Source organism: Hydra viridissima, unplaced genomic scaffold, assembly GCF_058129835.1.
Source record: "Hydra viridissima isolate aposymbiotic clone 2 unplaced genomic scaffold, HvirCarnegie_v1 scaffold_4, whole genome shotgun sequence".
NCBI classification, from domain to species: Eukaryota; Metazoa; Cnidaria; class Hydrozoa; order Anthoathecata; family Hydridae; genus Hydra; species Hydra viridissima.
Window position 1 is genome coordinate 391,109 of NW_028324303.1, and position 23,286 is coordinate 414,394.

Consider the following 23,286-nt stretch of genomic DNA (forward strand, 5'->3'; position numbering starts at 1 on the left):
TGACTTTATTGTCCAGTTGCGAATGTAAACTATCTCTAACCTTTAAGTTTTGTCATAAGCCTAATTTTTTTTTTTATTATTTTTTAATGTATCAACTGTTTCTTATTACATTCAATTGTTTGTTATAGAATTTGGGGAAGCAATAAAATATTAGTTGTTATTTCATTTGTTATAAGTTCTCTAGTTATCATACCACCTTCTTTTTTGCCTCCTAAACCTTTATAGCTTTTAAACTTGTTTGAACCCTAACATCTAATTTCAAAACGAGATATTGATAAATACAATATTAATCCAAAAACTCATCTAATAACCAGTTCTTAATCTATTTTCTCTATCATTCAAAACTAGTAAACTATAAAGTTTTTAAAATGTTTTAATATTCATCTATTAGAATATTTAGTTGAATTCATTTCACCCCAATTCTTCGTCAAAATGTTGTCATAGATATTGTAAGTTACCACTGACCTGTTCATGAAATGAGCAATATCAAAGGAATCTGTCTTGCATAATGAAAGTTTGCCGAGTTTACTTTAACCAACTACATGTAAATTCTACCTTATATTAGTAACATCAGAAACACTTCTATACCAGGTGCTTGAGTTTTTAATTTGTGCAAATGCAGACTTTGTATATCAAGGTAAGTAACAGGTTTCAAGAACTTCTCTTTTTATCTAATGAAAGAAACTTAAATTTCTATGTATCAAATTATATGAGCAGTGTTTAAAAGTCCTCTTGCTCGTTGTGTATTCACACTTTAATAAGCATGATGAAAAGCTTTACGAAGTTAAAGGTTTAAACGATGCCATTTGGTCAATGTTCAGCATTTCCGAAGATAAAAAACTTTAGTCGCGACATTATATAAACTATGTTCGATGTACTTATGCATTTTTTTTCTCTACATTTTTAATGATTTTATAAAGTTATTTATTTATCTATATATTTATCAATTTATCTCCAATTTTGTTATCTAATATTTATTTTTCTATATATTTTCTATATATTTATAGATTGTTTTTGCATTATCTGTATATTTCAATATTTGTTTAAATATCTATTTAAATATATGTATTTGTTAGTTTATTTCAATATTTATTCCTATATCTATGTTTTTTAGAGTATCCAATTCTGGTCAAAAAATCAGGACGGGTATTTCTGTGTTATAAGAATATAATACAGGAATACCGGTTTTAATAATTAAATTTTTTAAAGCAAAGTAAGTAAATTTAAGAATCACGACAACTTTAAACGAGTGCAAATTTATTGATCTATTAAGTAAAACCGTTTTCTTTTATTCCATGAAAGTAACCTCTTAAAAAAACAAAGAGAATCCAGGGTTTTGTCGTCCATTCTGCACCGCAACTTGTTTAAAATAATACTGGCAACAGAAAATGCTCTTTCCGATTCAACGCTAGCTGGCCGAATCGTTAAAAGAAAATCATAAACCTGTTAGAGATACTTTTCTCGCACACCTTCATCTTTGAAGATACTCATTTCTTTTTTTACACACTGGATTATATCACCAGCGCGTTGTAGTTGTTTCCCGACAACCTTTTAGTTTATTTGTTTATTTGTTTCTCATAATTTTTTAAATATTAGTTTCTTTGTTTATTTGTTTATTTGTTTCTCATAATCTCAACTTCGCTAACCTCAAAGTGAAGAATTTCCCGGGTTCTTTTTTCAACAGCAGTGCTTTGATTCCAAATTCCTTTCTTATTAAAATGCCCATGTTTTGATTCGGAACCCTAAACCTCAATTGATTCGGAGAAGTCCTAAATTTCAAAACTATGTCTCCGAGTGAACATTCACGCTTATGTATCGCCGGTTCCTAATGGAAGTTCACTTTTCAAAATTAATTCTTAAACCTTTTCCATTAAATTTATTTCTGATATTTCTTTAATTACTAACTATTGAATAATTTCGCTATAACTAGTGGCAATTTTTAGTATAGTCGTGGCATATTTTTGAAGTTTATTACTTAAATTTAAAGTTTTTAACGATTTTCGAAGATCATTGGATGTTATGAAAAATCTGAATGGAAGCCCATCAAGTGCTGTCATACTAGATAAGATAGCTGCCAGCGAGTATTCTGTAGTTTTTTTAAAATATTTAGTAACTTTTGGAGGAGGCGTATCAGATATTGAACTAGATTCACCAAGAGGTTCAATAGTGTTGAGCCATATGCTATTTTTATAACTTTAGCGCACATCTTACACTTTGCGCTATGCCCTTTTTTCATATTTGAGAAAGAAACACCAAACAGAATATTTTTCTCCGCCCTTTGATTGCTTAATAAACTTTTTAATTTCACTCTCCATTGGCTAAATTAAAATATTATCTCTATTTGTAAATATGTGTCACATATTTTATCCTCACAATGTTTATATCAGTTACATAATTTGACTGATATAAACATTCAATATTTAAATGAAATGAATTTAAATAACTTTAAACTTAAAATGTTAATTTTTAAAACTTACCAAAGTTGTTCTTGGTAATTGTTTTTAAAAATGCTATTAAAGAAACAGTTATATAAAGATATTGTTATTTGTAAAAACGAGAAACCGTTATTTACCTTTAGATCCTCGCCGTATAACTAAAAATATAACATGAAGAACTCAAGAAATAAAGAGTTTTTAACAAATTGCTTTAAAGTATACGCACTTATGATTGTTTCAAAAAAGAATAAAAACAGCAACCCGTAACTATAAACCTCCTGGGAATTTAAATGATTTGAAAAATGAGTCAAGTTATAATGGGCAGAGTTTCATCAAAAAGTTTTCAAGGAATTAGAATTTGACAACTTTACTATTGTATATCAGGCTTTTACCCAAACAAAGAGCTTAAACACATGATAGAATAAAAAATATTTTAAAAATAAGCAACAAATGTTTACGAACTTTTGTATATTTATAATCTGAAATACGACAATGCAATACGTCTCAAATGTAGTTGTATCTTAATATCTACTTAAATGTTGTAATACTTTAATTAAGACTTTCGTTATAAATCAAATATTGCTAAAATAATATATAACAAAACAGCCATTCAAAGCGAAATACCGGTATATAAGCCTTTTAAACCGGTATTCGAAACTAGACAAAATCGACCGAAATCCCTGTTTTTGGTATCCCGGTACACCGGCATTGGATTCTCTAATAATTTTATTCATTTATCCATAATTTCAATTTTAATTTTTTTAATTTTAATTTTAATTTTCATTTTTATTTTTTTATTTTTTAAGTTTATGAACTTTTTTAAAACAAAAGATTTAATTAGTAAATTTAAATTATCAGCAAATTTACATTATCAGAACATTTTACCATCACAAAAATAAAAATAGTGATGAGCATTTCAACCGATCAGTTTATGACATTTTCCATATCTTCTATCATGCTGTTATCTCACTGACTTTAAACAAACATCAGCGCGATTATTTGTTTCGTAGCATGTGCTCAATGAGTGTAATTGCAAAGTTATTGTATAAACCTGTGATGAGATATTCAATAATAGCAATTTAAAAATAGCGATTGATTTTAACTGATGTTTGCATATTTTTTTAAAGATACGTAGCAAAAAGTAGAAAAGGAAGTGAATCGGTGGGTATGCAATTTTTGTTTAAAGATCTCTATGATCGACTCAGATTCAAATATAGATTTTTAAACTACTTTACAGCAAAAATGTTTACTTTCTTCGTTTTTTACTCTAAAAGATAAATTCAGTACTCCATTATCTTCTTCGTCAAAACTAATTATAAAGTACCAAATAATAAAGCCATTTAAATGATCATCGTTGGTATTCTCAATGCTTAAGAATAGCTTTTGCCACCACCACATTCTATAGTAACAGTCTATAGTAACAGTCGCCTCATATCTATATTAACAGTCATGCTAATGAGGGACCTCTTGTAAAAATAAAGTTTATTTCAGGCTATCTTACCTATATTACAAATAATTTTTAAAAAGGGTGTTTTAACAACGGTGTGATATGAAATGGCTTTAAAGATACTAACATTAGAAATAAGATGAAAAATCGACTTTACAAAATGAATGACCGATTTGTTAGAAACTAAGTGCAGGACATCTGTCATTGTTTTAGAAAAATTCATCATGGATCCAAAAATAAAATGCATTTTGGTTGACAACATCTCTCCGGAATGGAAAAGATTTGCACGTGATGCTGCTTTTGATAAAGCTGTGATTGATTATATCGATCTCGATGAACAGAGTGATCAGCTTAAAATGGACGAGCTGCTAAAAAAGTTGGTTTTACGAAATCCTTCCGACTTTATATCTGTGATCGAAAAATCTCTCACGCTGATGGGTAAAGTAGATGTTTTGAATGAAATCCAAATGATTTGTAAGTAATGCTTTCGAAATAGAAATACTTTAGAAACTTTGTTCTATAATTCAAGTTGGCTAAGGATTGAAGTAACAGAATTTATAAATGATTAAGAAATAACTTAACAAAAAAAACGCTTTTAAAATATATTTAGTTAGATAAGCAGAAAATTTAATTGAATAATTAGTTGCAGGATGATAAAATGGGAACAACTAAAGTGTTCTATTTCTCAGACCTTCAAAGAAGTTTTATAATGGTTTTTTCAAAAGTGGTTGAGTTACATTCTTCAAACTTGAAAAATAACCAAAAAATTAATTTTTGCAAAGTTTGTTAATAAAATATTAGTAAAAAAGAAATGCAAGAGCTTGCTCAACCCCGTTTGACCAATGTTTAACCATTAAGCGATGATCAAATTTATGGTTAAAAAATTGAAATCTAGCATTTAATCTTTTGACTACATGTTCAAGCATTAAGCTTTTATAAATTATTATAAAATTTCTACCATTATAAGAAACTTGGAATAGAACTTATATGACGTGAATGACCCATTATGGTCATTTGTTTAACATTTCAGCAATGATTAAAAATATGGTTAAAATTTTTAACCTGAAAACGCGTTTTAAAAATCGATCCAACCATTAAGCTTAGCTTCAATTTAATCATTAGTTTTATTTTTGACACAGAAATCAATTATTAATTTGAACCATATGTCCAACTATTGATCGATGGTAAACTTTCAATCATTGCAGAGATTTTATGATATTAAAAGAAAATGAGAGGAAATGTAGACATTGAAGATTTCACAAAGTAAGGAATGCTTGAGTGAGGGAAAAGTTAAATAAGGGTTTTGCATTCACATTGGAATTAAAAATCATTGTAAAAAAATATAAAGGTGCATTTAGAAAATGGAAATTTTGAAAGAGACTTTTTAGTAAAATTAGTAAGGTGTGATATATTTCTTTTTATTAAATAATAATATATAAAAGCTTGCGTTAGTACAGTGGTTTTTTATATTTAAGCATTTTTGGTGAAGGAACAGACGTATGAATCAATCAGATGGCAAATTTTAATTACCATCTAAATATCCACCAAAATTATCACTCTCTTTTACATTTATTTTTGATAATATTATTGATATACCAATTCTTTAAATGTTAATGAAGTCATTTTTAAATATGGAGTCCCACGCACCAATGTTCTCTAATTATATCTGCCACTAACAATAAAAGAATAAAATAGTAAACGCATCTCATTACACTTGTTACCAATAACAAACTGATAAAGTTGCTATTAAATGAGATCAAATATACCTTATAAGAATTTTAATTAGGTATAGTTTTCACCTAATTATAACAAATTGCTTGACGAAAAACATATGTAACCTCATGCATTTTTTTCATAATTCTTTGTAGCAGCAGCTTGGTTATTATTTCATTCATTTACACTTGTTATCATATTACATCCCATATCCTACACACCATTAATTGTGCCACGAGATTTTCTTATAAAACTTTTTTCTAAATATGATGGTGATACTCCAACCTCAGTTGAATTTGTTTCAGATTTAGCACTATCAATTTTTTCAGCAGTTTTTTTTTTTTATATAAAATAGTTAACTGTAAAATTATTCTCACCATGGCAAGTTAGCCTAAACTATAACTAGATTACACTTAACAAAATATCTCGAAAAATTCATCACTGACAAAAAACTGTGAAAAATTGTTTATCTCTATTTAGAAATCAAATCATGTTGGGTTTAAATAACTTATGTTAATTTTGTACGTCCAATTAATGAAAGTGAAGTAAAGTTAACTAATCTTTTTTGATTACATCATACTTAACAAGCTAATAAGCCATTTAGTACATTCCATTATATTGAATAACAAATCTTTTTACTTTGGCTTCAGGATTACTTTAGCTTGATATATTGCATTGGGACCATCATTTAAATCAGGAACACTTCCAAATATCATATAATTTGTCGAGTACGATGATAAACAACAATGATGGATTACTTTAGACATAAAAAATTTAACAACATTAAAATCAGCATACTTCTCAAAAGCTGCATCTCTTTTATTTTCAGAACTAAACTTAATTATGCAAGAATTTTTAGATGATTAAATAATTTAGTGCAAAGGCTACATACCATGACACTTTCATAAAGGAATTGATAATCAACCAAGTTCATAAGATCCTAAAATGTTACCCATGTGAATATGAACACTATCTACTCTTAGTAAAGGATATTCTTAACAAACATATACCTGATTGATATTTTTAAACCCTTAGACTGATGAAGTGGATTTTGCGTCTGTATTATCTACTTGATATTTGTTTTCCATCATTAGCAAATAGATTTAGTGTTATTTAATTTACTTATATGGAAATATAGTATTGATCGTTAACACCATCAAAATGCACATTCACCTTCACTAACGGTGTATGCCAGCTCAGAACTACCTTCTGGTATGTAAATGACATACCATGTGACTCCACTATTTGGTGATGACCTGAATAAAATTTAAGAAAGGGTCAATGTTTAGAAACGATTATTATGTTGCAAAGCTAGACAATGTATAATAATAGATCTATTTTCAATTGATAAGAAAGATTAAATTTGGATAGGCTAGAAATACATTTGTGCTTTACACCATTCGAAGCTCTATAAATATTTTGTATATTAATATATTAAGGTATGAAACAAAAAAATATACATTTTAGATAAGTATTAGTTTATGAGAATGGAATCAGCGAGGATGACTTAAGGAGGGCATCATTTTGGTTTTAAAATAATACCAGAAAAACACCTTTAAGACATTACCAATATAGAAGGTGCTGGTAAAAAATACTTTGCTTTAATGACTTTGTTTATCTTTCAGAGTCTTTTTGAGATCTGAATGATTCTTTCAAAGAAATAAGCGTAAAAATCTTATGTATCCATTTTAAAGTCTATTACCGTAAATATTATTATACTAAGCAATAATCATGCATTTGAAATTGAGTTACTAACTATAGTTAAACGTAGCGAGTCAGCTTTTAGTACTCCGCACAATTAAAAAAGATTGAAATATGTTTGTGACAGAAATTGAATTATACGACTATTAAATATAGAAAATGGCAAGATAATGGAAACAGTAACAAAAATTATTGTTAAATCCTTATTGCTATAATTTAAAAAAAGAGATCTTAAAAACGTTTAAGAGGTTTTGTAAATTTAAGCGGTGGAAGCAAAATTCTAAAAGTTCTAAGAGTAGACGAAAAACATATTTCTTTTAATATCAAATTATCAGATGAATATCAATTAGATGCATATGCTTCTGAAGTGAAATAAGAAAAAAGAAAAGGAACTCGAAAGAGATTTTGAAAAAATAAGAGTAAAGACCAAACTACCAGTTTCAATAGTCATAGTAGATAACTTACTAATTATATTAAAAAACTGAAGGAGTCTCTAACAGAAATCAAAAAACCATGTTATATATCCCAATACGAACATGTTAAAGATCCAATTAAGTGTAATAACTTACACCTTTAAAAACCATGATATCAATGAATAAAGAAAATTATCAGAGAATCAAAACGTAAATTGTTTTTAGCACAATGGTGCTTTCAGCGCCATATTAAATATTTTTTTAATTTTAAATTATTATATTCAAATAAAGTTAACTATTCCAAAGTAAAAACTAAATTTTCTGAAAGGCATTAACAAAACATGTGAGACGCTCTCAAATCAGTTTGAACTGTGTTTAATTGTCAAAATTATGAAGGAAAATGCGAATCCATCTGATAACAATGATTTGCATGTTTTTTGAAATTCATAACTAAAAATAAATGAAAGCGCATTTGAGAATGGTAAAAGAGTTAAAATGAGTTGTGAAAGTGACAAAATGTCGAGTAGCTTGTAATATCTAAATTGAAAAAGGATTTATAAGTGTATTAGCAGGTGTTGCAGCAAGTCTTTTACCAACTAGTGCAAAAACTGTCTTACCTGCTCTTAGAGTTGGTGCTCTATCTGGTCAAGCCACTGCTGGTGTTGAAAATTTACTTGGAAATAGAACACTTGGATAAGGTTTCAATCAGAAAAAGGGTTATAAATGTGCTATTCACAATTTTCAAAGTGATGGAGTAGGTTTATATTTATCTCGATGCAAAGGATGTGAAATCGGATTGAGATGATGGAAGAAATGTTAGTCATGCAGGTAAAAGGTATGGACAAGGTTTACTACTAGCAACAAGTTTTGTTTTTAGCTTTATACCTCTATTGGAAATGATCTAAAAAAAATATTTATAGTATAAAAAAAGTTTACTCATAAAGTTCTTCAAGAAGCCAAATCAAATTGTGCAAAAAGCTACTATGCAGGCATGACCGGTTTCGTATGAGACATATCTATAAAAAAAAAATTTTTAATTGGTTAATAAAAAGGTAATTAAAAAGGCTGAAAAGCATGAATAGAGAAGTACGATTGCAGAAGCCAAGATAATTAATCATATTATTTCAAACTTCAATAATCAATAATTTTGTTTGACAATTGACGTTTGCTATAGTACTAAGTGAGTTGTCAAAGTATAACAGTTGAGGGAAGGGATTAAGTCAAATACTCGTACTATATTTGATGAAAATGTAAAAAATGTCGCTCAATAGTAACGGAAGAATTTCGGAAAATTGTTTTCTAAACCTTACGATGATGATCATGCTAATGCTGGTAATGCTACATTTGCAAACAACTGTTTGACCTAGCTTTGTAACCATATAATGTATCAACTAGGAGATGAAGGGTGTGAGACTATAAATCATCATAGTCAATATACAACTATGTTTGCTTTGTATAAGTATACTGATTGATGATGATCCAAACATAACACCATCTTACTTTGTAACAATTCACCTTATATTTGTTGTCCATGTAGTATCTGTGACTAACATTCATGTAAAATGCTACTTTTCACCAAGATAAAAAATTTTCCAACTAATACTAATACATACCTGTCACTAATAAAAGCCTTTAAAGCTTTTATTAGTGACAGGAATGTAAAATATAGATTTAATGGAGAGAAAATTAGCTTCATGTGCTAGCGCTTTGCGCAACTATTGGGAGCACTAAAATCAGTTATTTCGTTGAAATATCTGCGCAATTATGCGTAATAGTAAAAGCCCAAATTATTTAGTTTAACAATTTCAATGAATGATACCTTGATAATAAAAATTGCTATTTACAAGAAAGTGATAAAGCTAGAAGAATTAAGAACAGTACTTAGAGATAAACAGATCAAATTTCAAAGGAAAAGCACTTGAAAATTTCATTGAACTTTTTTAAGAAAGGTTTCAAAATATCCGTTACAAGTAAAGCTTATATTTCTCTAATTAAAAAAGTCAACGCTAAAAGAACTACAACGTGTTGAAAAGAGTTTAGGCCTAACTGGTTATACAAAACTAAAGGGTTAAATCACTTTGCGAAGTACTGCGCAGCCCTTAAGAAAAATGTCCGCTATTTCAAATGCAAAGAGATAGATTGAGTAGGATTTCTTCAGGCTCATGAATATGCTGTTTACGGAAAAACTATGAAAAAAAATACCAAGTAGACAAAATATTAGCACACTTTATGATGAAGTTAAAGCAAAGAAACAAGCTGCTGAGCCATATTCTAAGCAATCTAATATAATTGCTGATAATCAAATAACTCTAAATATGAAAAATAAGAAGGATATATGTTAAAAAGCAATATATCTAGGCATTTTTGTTCTCCGTTTTTGAAGGACATAAATGTTTAAGTTTCTTTAATATTTGAAGAAGATTAAATACGGAGAAAAAGCAGAGCAAATCAGATTTTTGTATCGATTTAGTTGAGGATAATGAGTTTAAATTTGACAATAACTGATTTGTAAACCGTCTAGTGTCACAAGCCATGGCACCTTCAGTGCTAGTGTTTTTTCAAATGGAAGATAGATTAAAAGGCTAGTGAAAAGAAAATAGGTTAAAATAAAAGCTATTCTTTGTGATGTGCATGAAAGATGAGCGGCAGATCTTATTGATATGCAAACGTTCTCCAAACTTAACGAACGTATAAGATACTTTTCAGCAGGAATTAATGTTTTTTTTAATAACGGCTACTTAATTTCTCTAAAAGATAAAATTGGAAACACTGTTGCCAAAGCTTATAAAACATTATTCATTGAAAAAAAGCCTAGTAAAATTTGGGTTGGTAAAGGTAAAGAATTTCATAATAAAGGTTTACAAAGTCTAGTGGAACTGCACTTTACAGAAAATGAGTAAAATTTGAGTGTAGTAGAAAGATTGACTTGTACAATGAAAGCGAAAGTAAGGATACATTTTACAACCAATTCAACTCATGCATACATTTGGATGATCTAGTTAAAGACTATAATACTATTCATTCTTTGATAAATGCGACAACTGTTGAAACAGGCATTATGAGAAATGAAAATATAGTTTGGAAAAGTCAATTCGCAGAAAACTTTCAAATTATAGAACGAAAACTAAAACCAAATGTTTCAGTTGGTGAAAAGTTAGAATGAGCAAGAAAAAGTCCATTTTCAAAAAGGCTGCGTCACTAATTAGACTGAAGAAGTATTCACATTATCTGCAGTGTGAAATACAACCCCAGTTTTAGGTGAGGTTACATTATTGGAGTTGTATTTTACATTCATTCAGCTGGATAAGAAATCAATATTTATTTGACAATCCTCGTAAATTTAAGTTGTAAAAGTTGTGGTTTTTTAAAAGTTTTCAGTTTTTGAATGATAAAATGCAGGCTCCTTATTAAAATTTCTATGTTTAAAAAGCATTTTTTAAACTTTTGACAGTTAAGATCAACTGTACATAATTTTAAGAGAGAAGCACTCTAAGCATTCAGTTTTGACTAATTTTTTACATTTTTAATTATAATTAAAAATGTAAAAAATTAGTCAAAACTGAATGAAAAGCTAGAATATTTTTTGTGTTTCGTTAGTTATTTAAGAAACCTAATATTGCCAGAATTTTGTTGTTTAAATTAACTGGTGTTTAACGCGTTATTTGCAAAATAAAGTTGCATAAAACTGAATATTAGCAAAAATATCTAAAACATAAAGATATCTTATCTATATGGATTTCATAACTATGACCTATAGTTAAGTGAAGACAAGTAAAAAAATGAAGTGAAAACAAGTATAAAAATTGAATTAATCAAACCCAGAGATCTTTCCAACATGGAGAGTTTCTTCATCTTTTTCAAATTATAATGTTTATAAAAACTGAAAAGCTGTTTGAAAACTATTGATTTGATTATGCTTTTAATTTTTTCATTTACAGCTAAATCAAAATATTGATTCTGACTCTTATAGGAGAACTTGAAAAGAAAAAGCTGAAAAACTTGCCTCAGCTTCTTTTAACAATAGTTTAAACTTTATGATGTCGAAATTCCGATTTGAACCACATGTAACAAAGCAGACAAGGTTCATAAAAATCAATTAATATTTTTATTGGGATCATTATCAATAACCACAGCAGTATTGTCTTTTATTGAAAATGTTGAAAATAATTTTACATACATACCAAGTTTTTTAAATTCAAATTCCATTTGATATTAAAAGGCTGCTTTCACTTGTGTCTTTCAATCATTATTTTCACATATGGTACATTATTCTACAAGTTTGTTAAACGTAAAAAACGTAACTCAAAAGTCTATTGTCCTAATGTTTAGTGCAACAATCTCAATGAAGTTAAATCCAACCAAAATTTCTCAACTCTTTATTTAGCTAAACAACTTCTTATAATCATCATTAGATAATCCTCTCACTTAAAAAATATTCCATGAATCTTCTACAAGTTTTTAAGATTTAATCAAAAATAAAGTTAAATAAAATAAGGAATAAAAACTTAGCTGAAAGTAAGTTAGCTTCTCAAGTGTTTCAAAACTGTTTCCCAATTATCCAGAGAGTTTTACTCCTGTGCTAAAATTTAAGAATTGCCCATTCAAAGAATGATTAGCTGAATGGTTAAAGCACATTTTCCGATTTTTTTGAGAAAACAAAAAATTAAGTAATACACTTAAGTGGTGCATATTCATATAATTCTATTTAGATGCAAGCGGTCTACTGAAAGCTTATTACCAAAGCACTTACGGGACAATTAACCGACATGGACAGAGTCAAAGAAAAGATCTCGAACTTCTCTTTAGTAACTTAAAGTTTGCTTCAGTAGCAAAAGCAGACATTACGATTCCTAATGATGACTTTAATGAATGGGAGTACTTTTGTCAAAGTCAAAACAGTTACAGAACAATGAAATATGAAGAGGTACTGGATAAAAACTCAGAGTTGATTATGATTTCAGGACCTAAAGGTGTTGGGAAAACAAACCTTCTGCAAAGTTTTCTTTTTTATTGGTCAAACGGTCTACTTTGGCAAGATTTAAATTTTGTTTTTTATTTCGAGTTCAAGAAATTGAACTAGCATCTAAATGTTTCAAACATGAAACAACTGGTAAAGAAGTTTTATAAAAACATTCTAAAAGGATATGAAATTTCTTCGTTTAAAGCAACAATATTTATTATGGATGGATTAGATGAGTTCAATTACTTTGAACATTTAATCGATCCAAAACATTCAAATACGACTCCTATAACAACAACGCTCACGGATGTCTTTCGTTCAAAAACTTCCAGGTGTGTTATTAGTGGGAATATTGCTGTTGCATATAGACTCTGGAGCGCAATTAAAGATTACAAAGATGCCGCAAGCATGCAAGTTATGGGCCTTAACGTTAAAGGAACAAAAAGTTTTTTAGAAGATCTACTACCGAGTAAAACTCTGATTACTGACCTGGAGAAGTTATTTAGCTTATCTCGAAATGAGGCGGCTTTATTCTCTGTGTCATTTTATTTAAAAGCAGCCTGTTCAACGTTGCTTACTTTAAAAATTGAGTCTGCTAAAACCATGACCGAACTACAAATGCTGATTTTCCTACACATCGTGCAACAAGACTGCGAAAAAAATGCTCCAATTTCGCTTTTTATACAAACAAAGCAGCATATTTTAAATGTCTGCAAAGTGGTCTTCACGCTTATAAATACAGGTAAAGTGAATCTTTCGCATAGTGAGCTTGGCCTTATTTTAGATGAGAACGGCTTTGAACCACTTGGTCTTTTAAAAAAATCGGTTGTAAGTCATCAATATCATTTTGTCCATTTCTTTTTAATGAGGATTTGCGCCTCAATCCATCTTTTGTTCAACGCTTCTCTTTCTGATATTATTAATAACGAAAGATTGCACTGCTGCTTACCTTTTATTATCGGTTTTGTACACCGTAACGAGAGAAACATTTTGAGTTTAATTTGCAAGCTTAAGGAACTGTCACACCAACATGTTTTTTGGCTCAGAGACATCTGCGGTAAGACATATTCTTTCTTTCATAGGCCAACTTATTTTTGACATTGGAGCATTTGTTTCTGTATTTTTTGTCGATTCTTCTAAAATAAAACATTAACGACGGTAGTCACCTTTATTAATAAATTTTTGTGGGACTGTTCTAAAGTTTTGTCAAGGAATGAGAACGATGATTAGAATATAAGGTTTTCTCTATTTAAAGAGATTGCTTAACAGTTCGTTTTACATTACCTCTTGGATAATTAAGTTTGTTTTTTTTTTATTTAGAATGGGAGGATAGTTGATTTGGGAAGGAATTTAAAAATAAAATAAAAATTTCGGGTTACTATTCGGTTTTTGTTCACTCAATATCAAAATAAATTACTTAGGTTTCAAAAATCAGGATAGATAGAAGGATTTTTTTAAAAACAAAATATTCAAATATGATAATAAAATATCTTGGTTTTTGCAGAATTTTCATTTTAAGAAATACTTTACCGTGTTTTAGCTTTAAAGTTGCTGTAGTACTGTTATTGTTAAAATCTTATTCTCTAAAAATATTGAGAGATATTATCTTAAACGGTTAGCCTTAAGTAAATTTAGGTTTTCTGAATTGTGTCCAAACTAATTTCAACGTTTACTGAAAGAGTATAGTTTACTGATCACTATGTGTATAGTCCACCAAATATGAAAACTCCTATTAAGTAATTATGGCATTTTTATGATTTTTTCGCGCCATATTTTCGCGCCTTTTTTGTCTTTTATGACCATCTTTAATCCACTATTTTTTCTGCCACAAATTTAATTGAAAAAGACAATCATAGAACAAATTTTGTTTAAAAAAATGTTAAGAATCGGTAAATCACATCCTCAGACAATTTTAGATCATCAAAAGAATAGAGAAAAAGTTTGTCTTTTTTGTGGTCGCAAATGTCATATGAAAATAAACAGCCAAAGCCATATAATCTCTAAAGTTCAGAGCTGTTTTTCGAATATTAACATTGCTGATGATGATTGGATTGTGTTCAAGGTTGGTATACTTAATTATTTTTAACTAAATGAATATATATAAAAAGTATATATGTTATAGACGTAAAGCCATTCACATAACTGAAAAATTGGACACCATGTTGAACTCAAAGAAATAAGATTTGATAAATGAATCAAATCTCATTTTGCTTGGTACTAGCATATCTTTATCTTTTTAAGGTGTAGGGGTATAGTTGAAAGAACAAGTGTTGATCTCAGGCAGAAAATTGATTTTGACATTATTTGGTCAAAGATGACACGAAAAGCTAAAACACTGAAACATGAAATGGGTAAAATGTTATTTTATTTGTGTATCTGTTGTAAAGAAATATAAAATTATAACTTTTTATATAATTTCAGGAAACTAAAAACTTACAGCTGTGAAATATGGAAAATCGCATGAACGCAGGGAAGGATACCCTAGAAAAAATCTGGTATAAAGAGTTTTAAAATGGCAGCTATTAGTCCGCGGTGTAGTTCTTTTCTGACTAAAGTTAAAAGAGGATTGCATCTTAAATGAAATGCAACTACACTCAGGTAGAAAACTTTTTTATAACTTTGATTATTTCACTGTGAAAGGTTGTATACCATGTTCTATAGAAAACAAGTTCATAAATGTAACTTTTTTTTAAGAAATAACATATCAGCTGCATCCGATATCAAGGTATTAGAAAAACCGCATTAATTTGCGTTACTAAAAGTTATGTTAAGAATAATAAATCGAAAATGATAATTTTAATTTAAATAAGCCTTTGTAAGCTTTTGAACCGATAGCCTTTTTAACAATACAAAGTTGTCGAAACCTTTTTCATTCAGTCTACATAGATTTGTAACTTATTTAGATGTCAAGGAACAAATGGCTTCTCACGTTTTTAATGAAAAACTATGTAGTGAAAGTGGTAACACCATTTTATTGAAGACAGGAGGTAGTAAACTGAAACTATCTATTGGATCTGAGAATACTCCAAAAACAACCAATTTTACTCACAAAAATCTTCTTTATATTCAGAATTCTCTTTCCTTAAGTAACCATCAAACGATAAAACTTGCTAATATGATAAGGTAAAATCACAATACTAATACAAATTTAATTCAGCACAATAAAATGATGCAATACTTGGAGTAAAACTTATTATATAAAGATTGTTAATTACAGAGTTGTTGAAACAAGAAAAAACGCTGTAGAACTATATAGACTGAATAATATAGACTATATAGACTAATAGACTGAAAGACTGTGTCTCTAATTTAGCCAGTTATCTTCTCCCATTATTTACCGAAAAAAATATTTTATTTGAACTTAAAAACAAAGATAAAACTTTGGAATAAAAAATATTACAGTAGCGTACTGCAATGATGTTATTCTTTTTGTTAAACTACTCCTGGATCTTAAACGTGTTGATTCTAAGAAATAGTTCCTAAAAACTACTGTTGACGGGGGAAGTGATTTTATCAAACTTTGTTTAAATATAGTTAATCTCAATGAAATTTTTGAAAATTACGGCAAAGTTGAAGTAGAATACCTTAAAACAAAAGCGGTAACAGCTTGCAGGTCATTATAGAAAGATGGTCTAAAAAAGATATTTAAAGATTCTTCAGTAAATGCTTTATTTCTTCTTCTGGTTGCTTCAGAAATCCCAGAAAGATGTTTAAACATTAAAATATTATTTGAAAAATTAAATCTTGAAAAAGCTGAGAAAATTGTGGTATACGACATAAAACTTAGTCAAATTCTGACAGGTATATCTCCAAGTAGCGGTTCAATTCATCCCTGTTATATATGTAAGTGGGTTAGAAGAGAAAATTGGATAAATGCTCCTTACAGAACTTTCGAGAGCTGTCAAAACAACTATACAAAATTCAAAGAATCTGGTTCAAATCCTAAGTGTGCACAACATTTTAAGAATTGTATAAACCCTGTATTAGTACATGGAAACCCCTCTGAATTTCTTGTAGATAAACTTGTTTTACCGGAGCTTCATATAATGGAAATTTTTCTCGAAAAATTCTTAAAAAGTGGGAAGTCTTTAATGATAAGCTGCCAATTAAACTAAAGTCTTTCGGAGAATGCTTAAGGTTGTAAAATTTAGCTGTTTAGTCTTGCTTAGGATCCGGACTTGATGAAAACTTTCAAACTAATATCGAAAACTTAAAAGCCTGCTATAAAAATTTGATGTTGGAACATGGTATTACTTTAACACCAAAATTTCATATCCTGTTCAATCATGTGTCTGAATTCTGTAAGACAATAAAAAAGGGCCTTAGAGTTTATTTAGAGCAATCAAGAGAAAGTGTTCACTACCTCTTCAAAACTGCCTCGTAGAACCGGTACAAAGTGTCCGCAAATAATTCTAAGTATGGACATAATTTAGTAAGGGATTTTGAGTTCTTATAATGAAAAACATCTTGTTTCTCTTAGGCATGTTGATCTAAATGTTGATATTTTTTAGTGATTCAATTCAAGAAGAAATAGTTTTTTAATTTATATTTATAAATATTTTGATGATTTAAAACATTCCGACTATGTGATTATCCATTCTTAAACTATGTAATATAACACAATACCATCTGCATTATTAATTTCCAATAAATTGTCTGTAACTTTTACAATAAAGTTTTGAATAAAAACATGGCGGACCAAAAAAAGGCGAAAAACACTTGCAAAAAAAGGCGCAAAACAAAACACGCGAAAACAAGGCGCGAAATAATCTTGAAAATTTTTACCATAATTACTTAATAGGATTTGTATGATTTGGTGAAGTAAATACACAGTGATCTGTAAACTGAGCTCTTTCAGAAAACGTTGAAATTAATTTGTATACAACTCAGAAAACCTAAATTAAGATAAGGCTAACTGTGCTTATAATTATTATTAAAAATTTAGAAACTTATAGAATGGTTTACTTGGTAAAAAAGATATTTGTTAAAGTTAACTAATTTTCGACGAGAGTAAAAAAAGAAAAAAAAAAGCTATATATTATCTGTTTTCAACAGCACACAGTGATCGCGAGCTCTTCATAGAATGTTTCATTTAGGCACAGGTTTCAATTGATGAGGAGTTGAAAAAAGCAATAAATAAACATAAAGGATGGTTCAAGGAGGCAGAAGATGAAAATATGGCTGCTCATAATTCAAAACAAAAATATTTTACAGAAAAAGTAATTGAGGCAGGAATCCATTTAAATTGCATAGAAAACCACAAACATCTTTCATCAATAAAAAAAAATTACATTTCAGATTCCCAGAGATTAAAAGTATCAAACGAAGATAAAAAGGAAACTGATATATCACATTTCAATAACGCAAAAAAACGGTTTTGCGATACAGAAGATATACAAATTGAGGATTTAGGAGTAAAACATCGACATATAGTAACTACTGAAAACTGCACTGCTAAGTGGTTATATAATAAAAAGCAATATTATAATGCTGAAATGCTATTTAGAAATGTAGAAATAATGCAAAAAGAAGTTTTAGGAGAAAAACATGCAGATACAATAAATGCTAAACACTGGATTGCAAGGTGCTTATATGAAAAACAGCAATATGATAATGCTGAAAAGCTATTTAGAGATGTAGAAATTATGCAAAAAGAAGTTTTAGGAGAAAAGCATGCAGATACAATAAATGCTAAGTACTGGATTACAAGGTACCTATATGAAAAACGGAAATATAATGCTGAAATGCTATTTAGAGATGTAGAAGTTATGCAAAAAGAAGTTTTAGGAGAAAAACATGCAGATACAATATATGCTAAACACTGGATTGCAAGTTGCTTATATCAAAAACGGCGATATGATAATGCTGGAAAGCTATTTAGAGATGTAGAAATTATGCAAAAGGAAGTTTTAGGAGAAAAACATGCAGATACAATAACTTCTCAAAACTGGATTACAAGGTGCTTATATGAAAAACGGCAATATGATAATGCTGAAACGCTATTTAGAGATGTAGAAATTATGCGAAACGAAGTTTTAGGAGAAAAACATGCAGATACAGTAACTGCTAAACACTGGATTGCAAGGTGTTTTTATGAAAAACAGCAATATGATAATGCTGAAAAGCTATTTAGAGATGTAGAAATTATGCAAAAAGAAGTTTTAGGAGAACAACATGCAGATACGATTACTACAAAAGAGTGGATTAAAAGTTGTTTAAATAAAAAACAACGAGTCCAATATGCTGGAAAATGTTTTCTAATGTAGATTATGTGCAAAAATAAATTGTAAAAGTTAACACTCTGTTGCTTATTTCCTAGGTAGCGATTAAACACTTATTTAAAAAGCTTGGAACATTCCTTGGTGAATGTGTTGGGTAGAGTTTTTTCTTAGAAAAAATCCAATAGGTAATGTCAAATGGTGACTATGTAGTATTCGACTCTGTGTTGCAGATATGATCCAAATGTTCTACAACGAGTTCGCTTATTTATTTAAATCACAAGTATTTAAAGCAACTGAACTATAGTATGCATGAGGTTTTCTAGTTTATATTGCTGAAAGATAACTTTTTCTTTTTTGAAATTTATATTTTAAGGAACAGGTTAAAAATGGGATTGGATATTTATCCAAAAAAATTTTGGGTTTTCTTTGGAAAGAGGGTTTAAAGTGAGCGGTGTTGAAATTTATGTTTATACTTTATTGAATATTTATGAACAATTAGTAATCCTTTGCCCACTCTTTTTGTTAAGTAGAAAATAATTTTTTAGATCTATTGACCTTAACATTCATATAATATCTTTAAGCATATTAAGAGAAACTTTATTGACATTATCGATCTTATAGACTACCATTTAGCAATGGTTAAAGATTACGGTGAAAAAATATAGAAAATTCATTAAAAGAGTCATTTTTAAACAAATGCCAGGCTAGTAACACATGATTATTTTTAACCATTTGAAAGAAGTGTGCCAGAAACTCATTCATAAGTCTTCTTCAAACCAAATTGAAATATTTAACAAATGATACAAATTCAACTATTTTAAAAACTAAAATACCTATAAAAATTGAAAAAATCATAAAAAAATATGCATTCAACAATTTGTAAAAATTGAAAAAAAATAATTTTTTTGTCAAAATCAAAACTGAACAACCTATAACAATTTTTGAAAACTAATAACTTTAACAAATTAGATTAAGGTGGAGTGTAAAATTAATCTTAACTACTTTTCCATGAGCTGAATGAATCTGGGTTGCAAATCCATTTTACTGAAGACTATGTTTAACTTTCTTTCAGATCTTTTCTATTCTATAAATATCTTGTTCTGTTTATTAGTAATTCTTTTTAATAAAATGCTCCAATTATTTCATCTTCATTTTAATTTTCAATCATAAATGTGACTGGAATTGTTTTTTAGCCTGCAGAAAATGTGAATACCTTTTCTGTTCATCTAGAGGCGCAGCCGCTTTCGAAAATGGACTTTTTTCTTGCTTATTCTTACTTTGTCTCTTAATGAATCTTTTGGTTAGGGTTTTCGTTCTGATATGTCAAATTTTTCTGCGAATCGACTTTTCCACTCAACATTTTCATTTTCCATAGTGCCAGTTTAAACAGTTGTCATGCTTATTAAAGAATGAATAGTTCTATAGTCTTTAACTAGATCATCCAAAAAGTTTATGTAATCATGAGTTGAATTGGTATTAATGTATTTCCTCTTTTTTGTTTTCATTGTACGAGTCCATTTTTCTACTACACTCAACTTTTACTCATTTTCTGTAAGGTGAAGTTCCAATAGATTTTGTAAACCTTTACCTTTACGAACCCAAGTTTTACTTTATTTTTAATGAATAAATATATAAAAGCTTTGGCAACAGTCTTACCAATTATTTCTTTTAGAGGAATTAAGTAGCCGTTATTAGAAAAAACATTAATAACTGCTGGCAAGTATTTTATATCTATGATCAGTTTGGAGAATGTTTGCATATGAATGAAATCAGCAGCTCATATTTCATCCACACCATTTGTAATAACTTTTATGTTGACCTATTTTCTTTTTACTAAGTTTATATTGCATCTACCAATTGAGAAAAACTAGCCCCAAAGGTACCTTGACTTGTGATTTACAAATTCCTAACACCAAAGGTACCATGGCAAATGATTTACAAATTACTTATTGTTAATTATAAATTTATTATCCTCAAATAATTTCTTACAAATATCTCATTTGCTCTACTTTTGCTCAATGCTAACTCGTTATTTAATATTATTGAAATCTAAACATTAATGTCTTCCTCAAGTCAAGATCACAAATATCTAGATATACTGGTTTATTATATAATAGCTTCTTTTTTTTTCACTTGTTCAGTGACTTGGTTTTAAGCAATAATTTTACAGTTTAAATTTTGGCTCTGCATCTAGTTTCTACGCTTACATAGCTAAGTATTTAAATAACTTGCATATTTCTAATGTTTTTCATGGTTTTTCAAATATCAGCATTATTCATGAGCTTGAAGAAATCCTTTTCAAAATCTTTGTTGGCATTTGTCATTAACTTAGCATTCAAACCAATAAGATTCTTTAGCCATTGACTTTCCTTAAATGTTATTGTTCTATGACTTTTTTCGACAGTAAAACGTAAACGTTGTTTTAATGTCCTGTTAAAAAAACGTAAACGTTTTTTTAATGCCTGATGATAACCAATATAAATTATGTGATCATTCTTCAGCATTTAGATTGGATATAAATTTTGGAGGTTCATTTTTTATTTTATATATCTCTTATGTACTTGTTATTAGCTTTGGCATATTTTTAGAAGCAATGACATTCCGAGAGCAGTGTTATACCATGCAGGATCCTAACCATACATTTAACTTCACCTATCTTTAACATTCTCAAAAATATCACCAAAGAGTAAAATTTTCTGGCTGATTTTAAAAAGATGATATTCTCTAAAAGTTTTCATTCCAAACGTTTTTCGCGCTTTTGCTAATGAATCTTTAGTACGGAATGGATTTATTTGATATTTTTGATGCTAACAACTTTCTCATTTCAATAATTAGTCATTAGTTATTTATCGTGGAAATGTCCGAGTCTGCTTCTTCTGACATAAGTAATTGTTTCACACATAGTTCAGCACCATATTATTTTACTTTTTCTAAGCTCGCCTACACATTTTTCTTAATCAAATGCGTTGATATATTTGGATTTTTCTTTTTAACATTTGTCTATAAAATTAAAATTTGTAGAATACTTAATACCAGTTTTATCAAAAACATTCTCATGGATGTTTAGACTAGGATCAATTTGTTCATCGTTTAGATATTCAGGATAAGTTGTTCTCAATAATTTATGAAGTGGTAATAATAAGCTACATTATTTGACTTGGTTCATAAATGGAATGGTTCATATTTAACAGTGTGAATATTAACAGATGTTATTGAGTTTAATAACTAACAAATACCATTTCTAATAAAGCTAGTAAAACTCTCAATAAAACGATGACTCATGGTATCATCTTAATACTAGTTTTATCAAAGTCATACAAGTCATGTAAATCAGTAGCTTTTAAACTTTTATCTTAAAATGAAAACTTAGCATCTGTTTCAAAAAAGTGAAAATCACCAGACATTCATTTGCTTTTTTCGTTATACATTTGAAAATCACTTACACTTTTGGTTTTTGTGTTATTAGCCAGACAACGTTTTATTGTTGTTCTAACAGATGCCAAAAAAGAAAGAACATCATTATTTCACCATTAAGCTGTTGCACTACATCAACATCAATAGAAACATTTGCACATTTTTTCAAAGCAGATTTTTCTCTTATGGTTGGAGATAATCCTAAATGCTGTTTTTGTTTGTTTTGCTTTTCTAATACCGTTTTAATCAGTTTTTTCAGCAACGGTAGGTTATTTTTAAATATCAATATTTTTCACATTTTTTACTTTCTTATCAACATCAACTAACCACTTTCCAGACAACAACATTTTGTTTGTCTGAGGTAATTCCACTTCTTATTGTCTCTAATAATTTAAGAATGTTTTAGACGTCTGATTCTTTCGTGAATACCTCGATGAACCTATAGGTTTCTTTCTATTCTACGACCAACCGAAGTTTATTTTTTTTGTTTTCTTGAACCACTACCATAAGTGGTAGCTGGCCTTTTCGTGGTTCTATCGTGGAACATTCAGTATCAATAATAGCTCTTGCATTTCTACCATCCACCTTGAAGTGAATGACAAGAAGGGTGCTTTACACACGAGTATTCGAGAGCGAGCTAGCGCACAGCGGCTGCTATGTGCATTTTTCCGCCCCTTATCCCATCTCTTCACATGTGAAGCACAGGATTTTCATCCCTGCGGCTGCGCAATAGTTTCGCGACCTGATTTAACTCTCGACAATTAAAGCATACTTCGAACTTAGGTAACTTTGTTCTCATAACGTTCCGGTTGGTGGTTGAAGCGGTACTACTAGGAAATGCGGATTCTGGCAACTTGGATTATAAATTTCCCAAAATCATACCTATCGTTTTCCACAATTTGTCTGGCTACGACAGCCATTTGTTCATCAAAAAATTAGTTGGAAGACTCAATTGTATACCCAACAATGTAGAAAAATATAT

General features: G+C 29.0%; 1 protein-coding gene and 1 pseudogene across 2 annotated transcripts in view; both read left to right on the plus strand.

Annotated features, from left to right (window-relative positions):
• Window positions 1-3,457: 3,457 nt before the first annotated feature.
• LOC149889283 (uncharacterized) overlaps window positions 3,458-23,286 on the plus strand; it is a 29,345-nt gene continuing 9,516 nt past the window's right edge. The window contains exons 1-7 of one of the 2 annotated variants that reach the window (XR_016451993.1): window positions 3,458-3,596; window positions 4,096-4,356; window positions 12,419-13,726; window positions 13,990-14,405; window positions 14,586-14,731; window positions 14,911-15,020; window positions 15,091-15,267. Coding sequence is in view for 1 of the 2 variants with exons in the window: in XM_090085873.1 (XP_089941999.1) it covers window positions 17,847-18,935 (1,089 nt within the window). In the remaining variant the exon portion in view is untranslated. Of the gene's footprint in view, window positions 3,597-4,095; window positions 4,357-12,418; window positions 13,727-13,989; window positions 14,406-14,585; window positions 14,732-14,910; window positions 15,021-15,090; window positions 15,268-17,765; window positions 19,747-23,286 lie in introns of those variants that run through there. The other variant, XM_090085873.1, reaches the window with a different exon arrangement.
• Window positions 12,808-16,898, plus strand: LOC149889284 (uncharacterized; annotated as a pseudogene).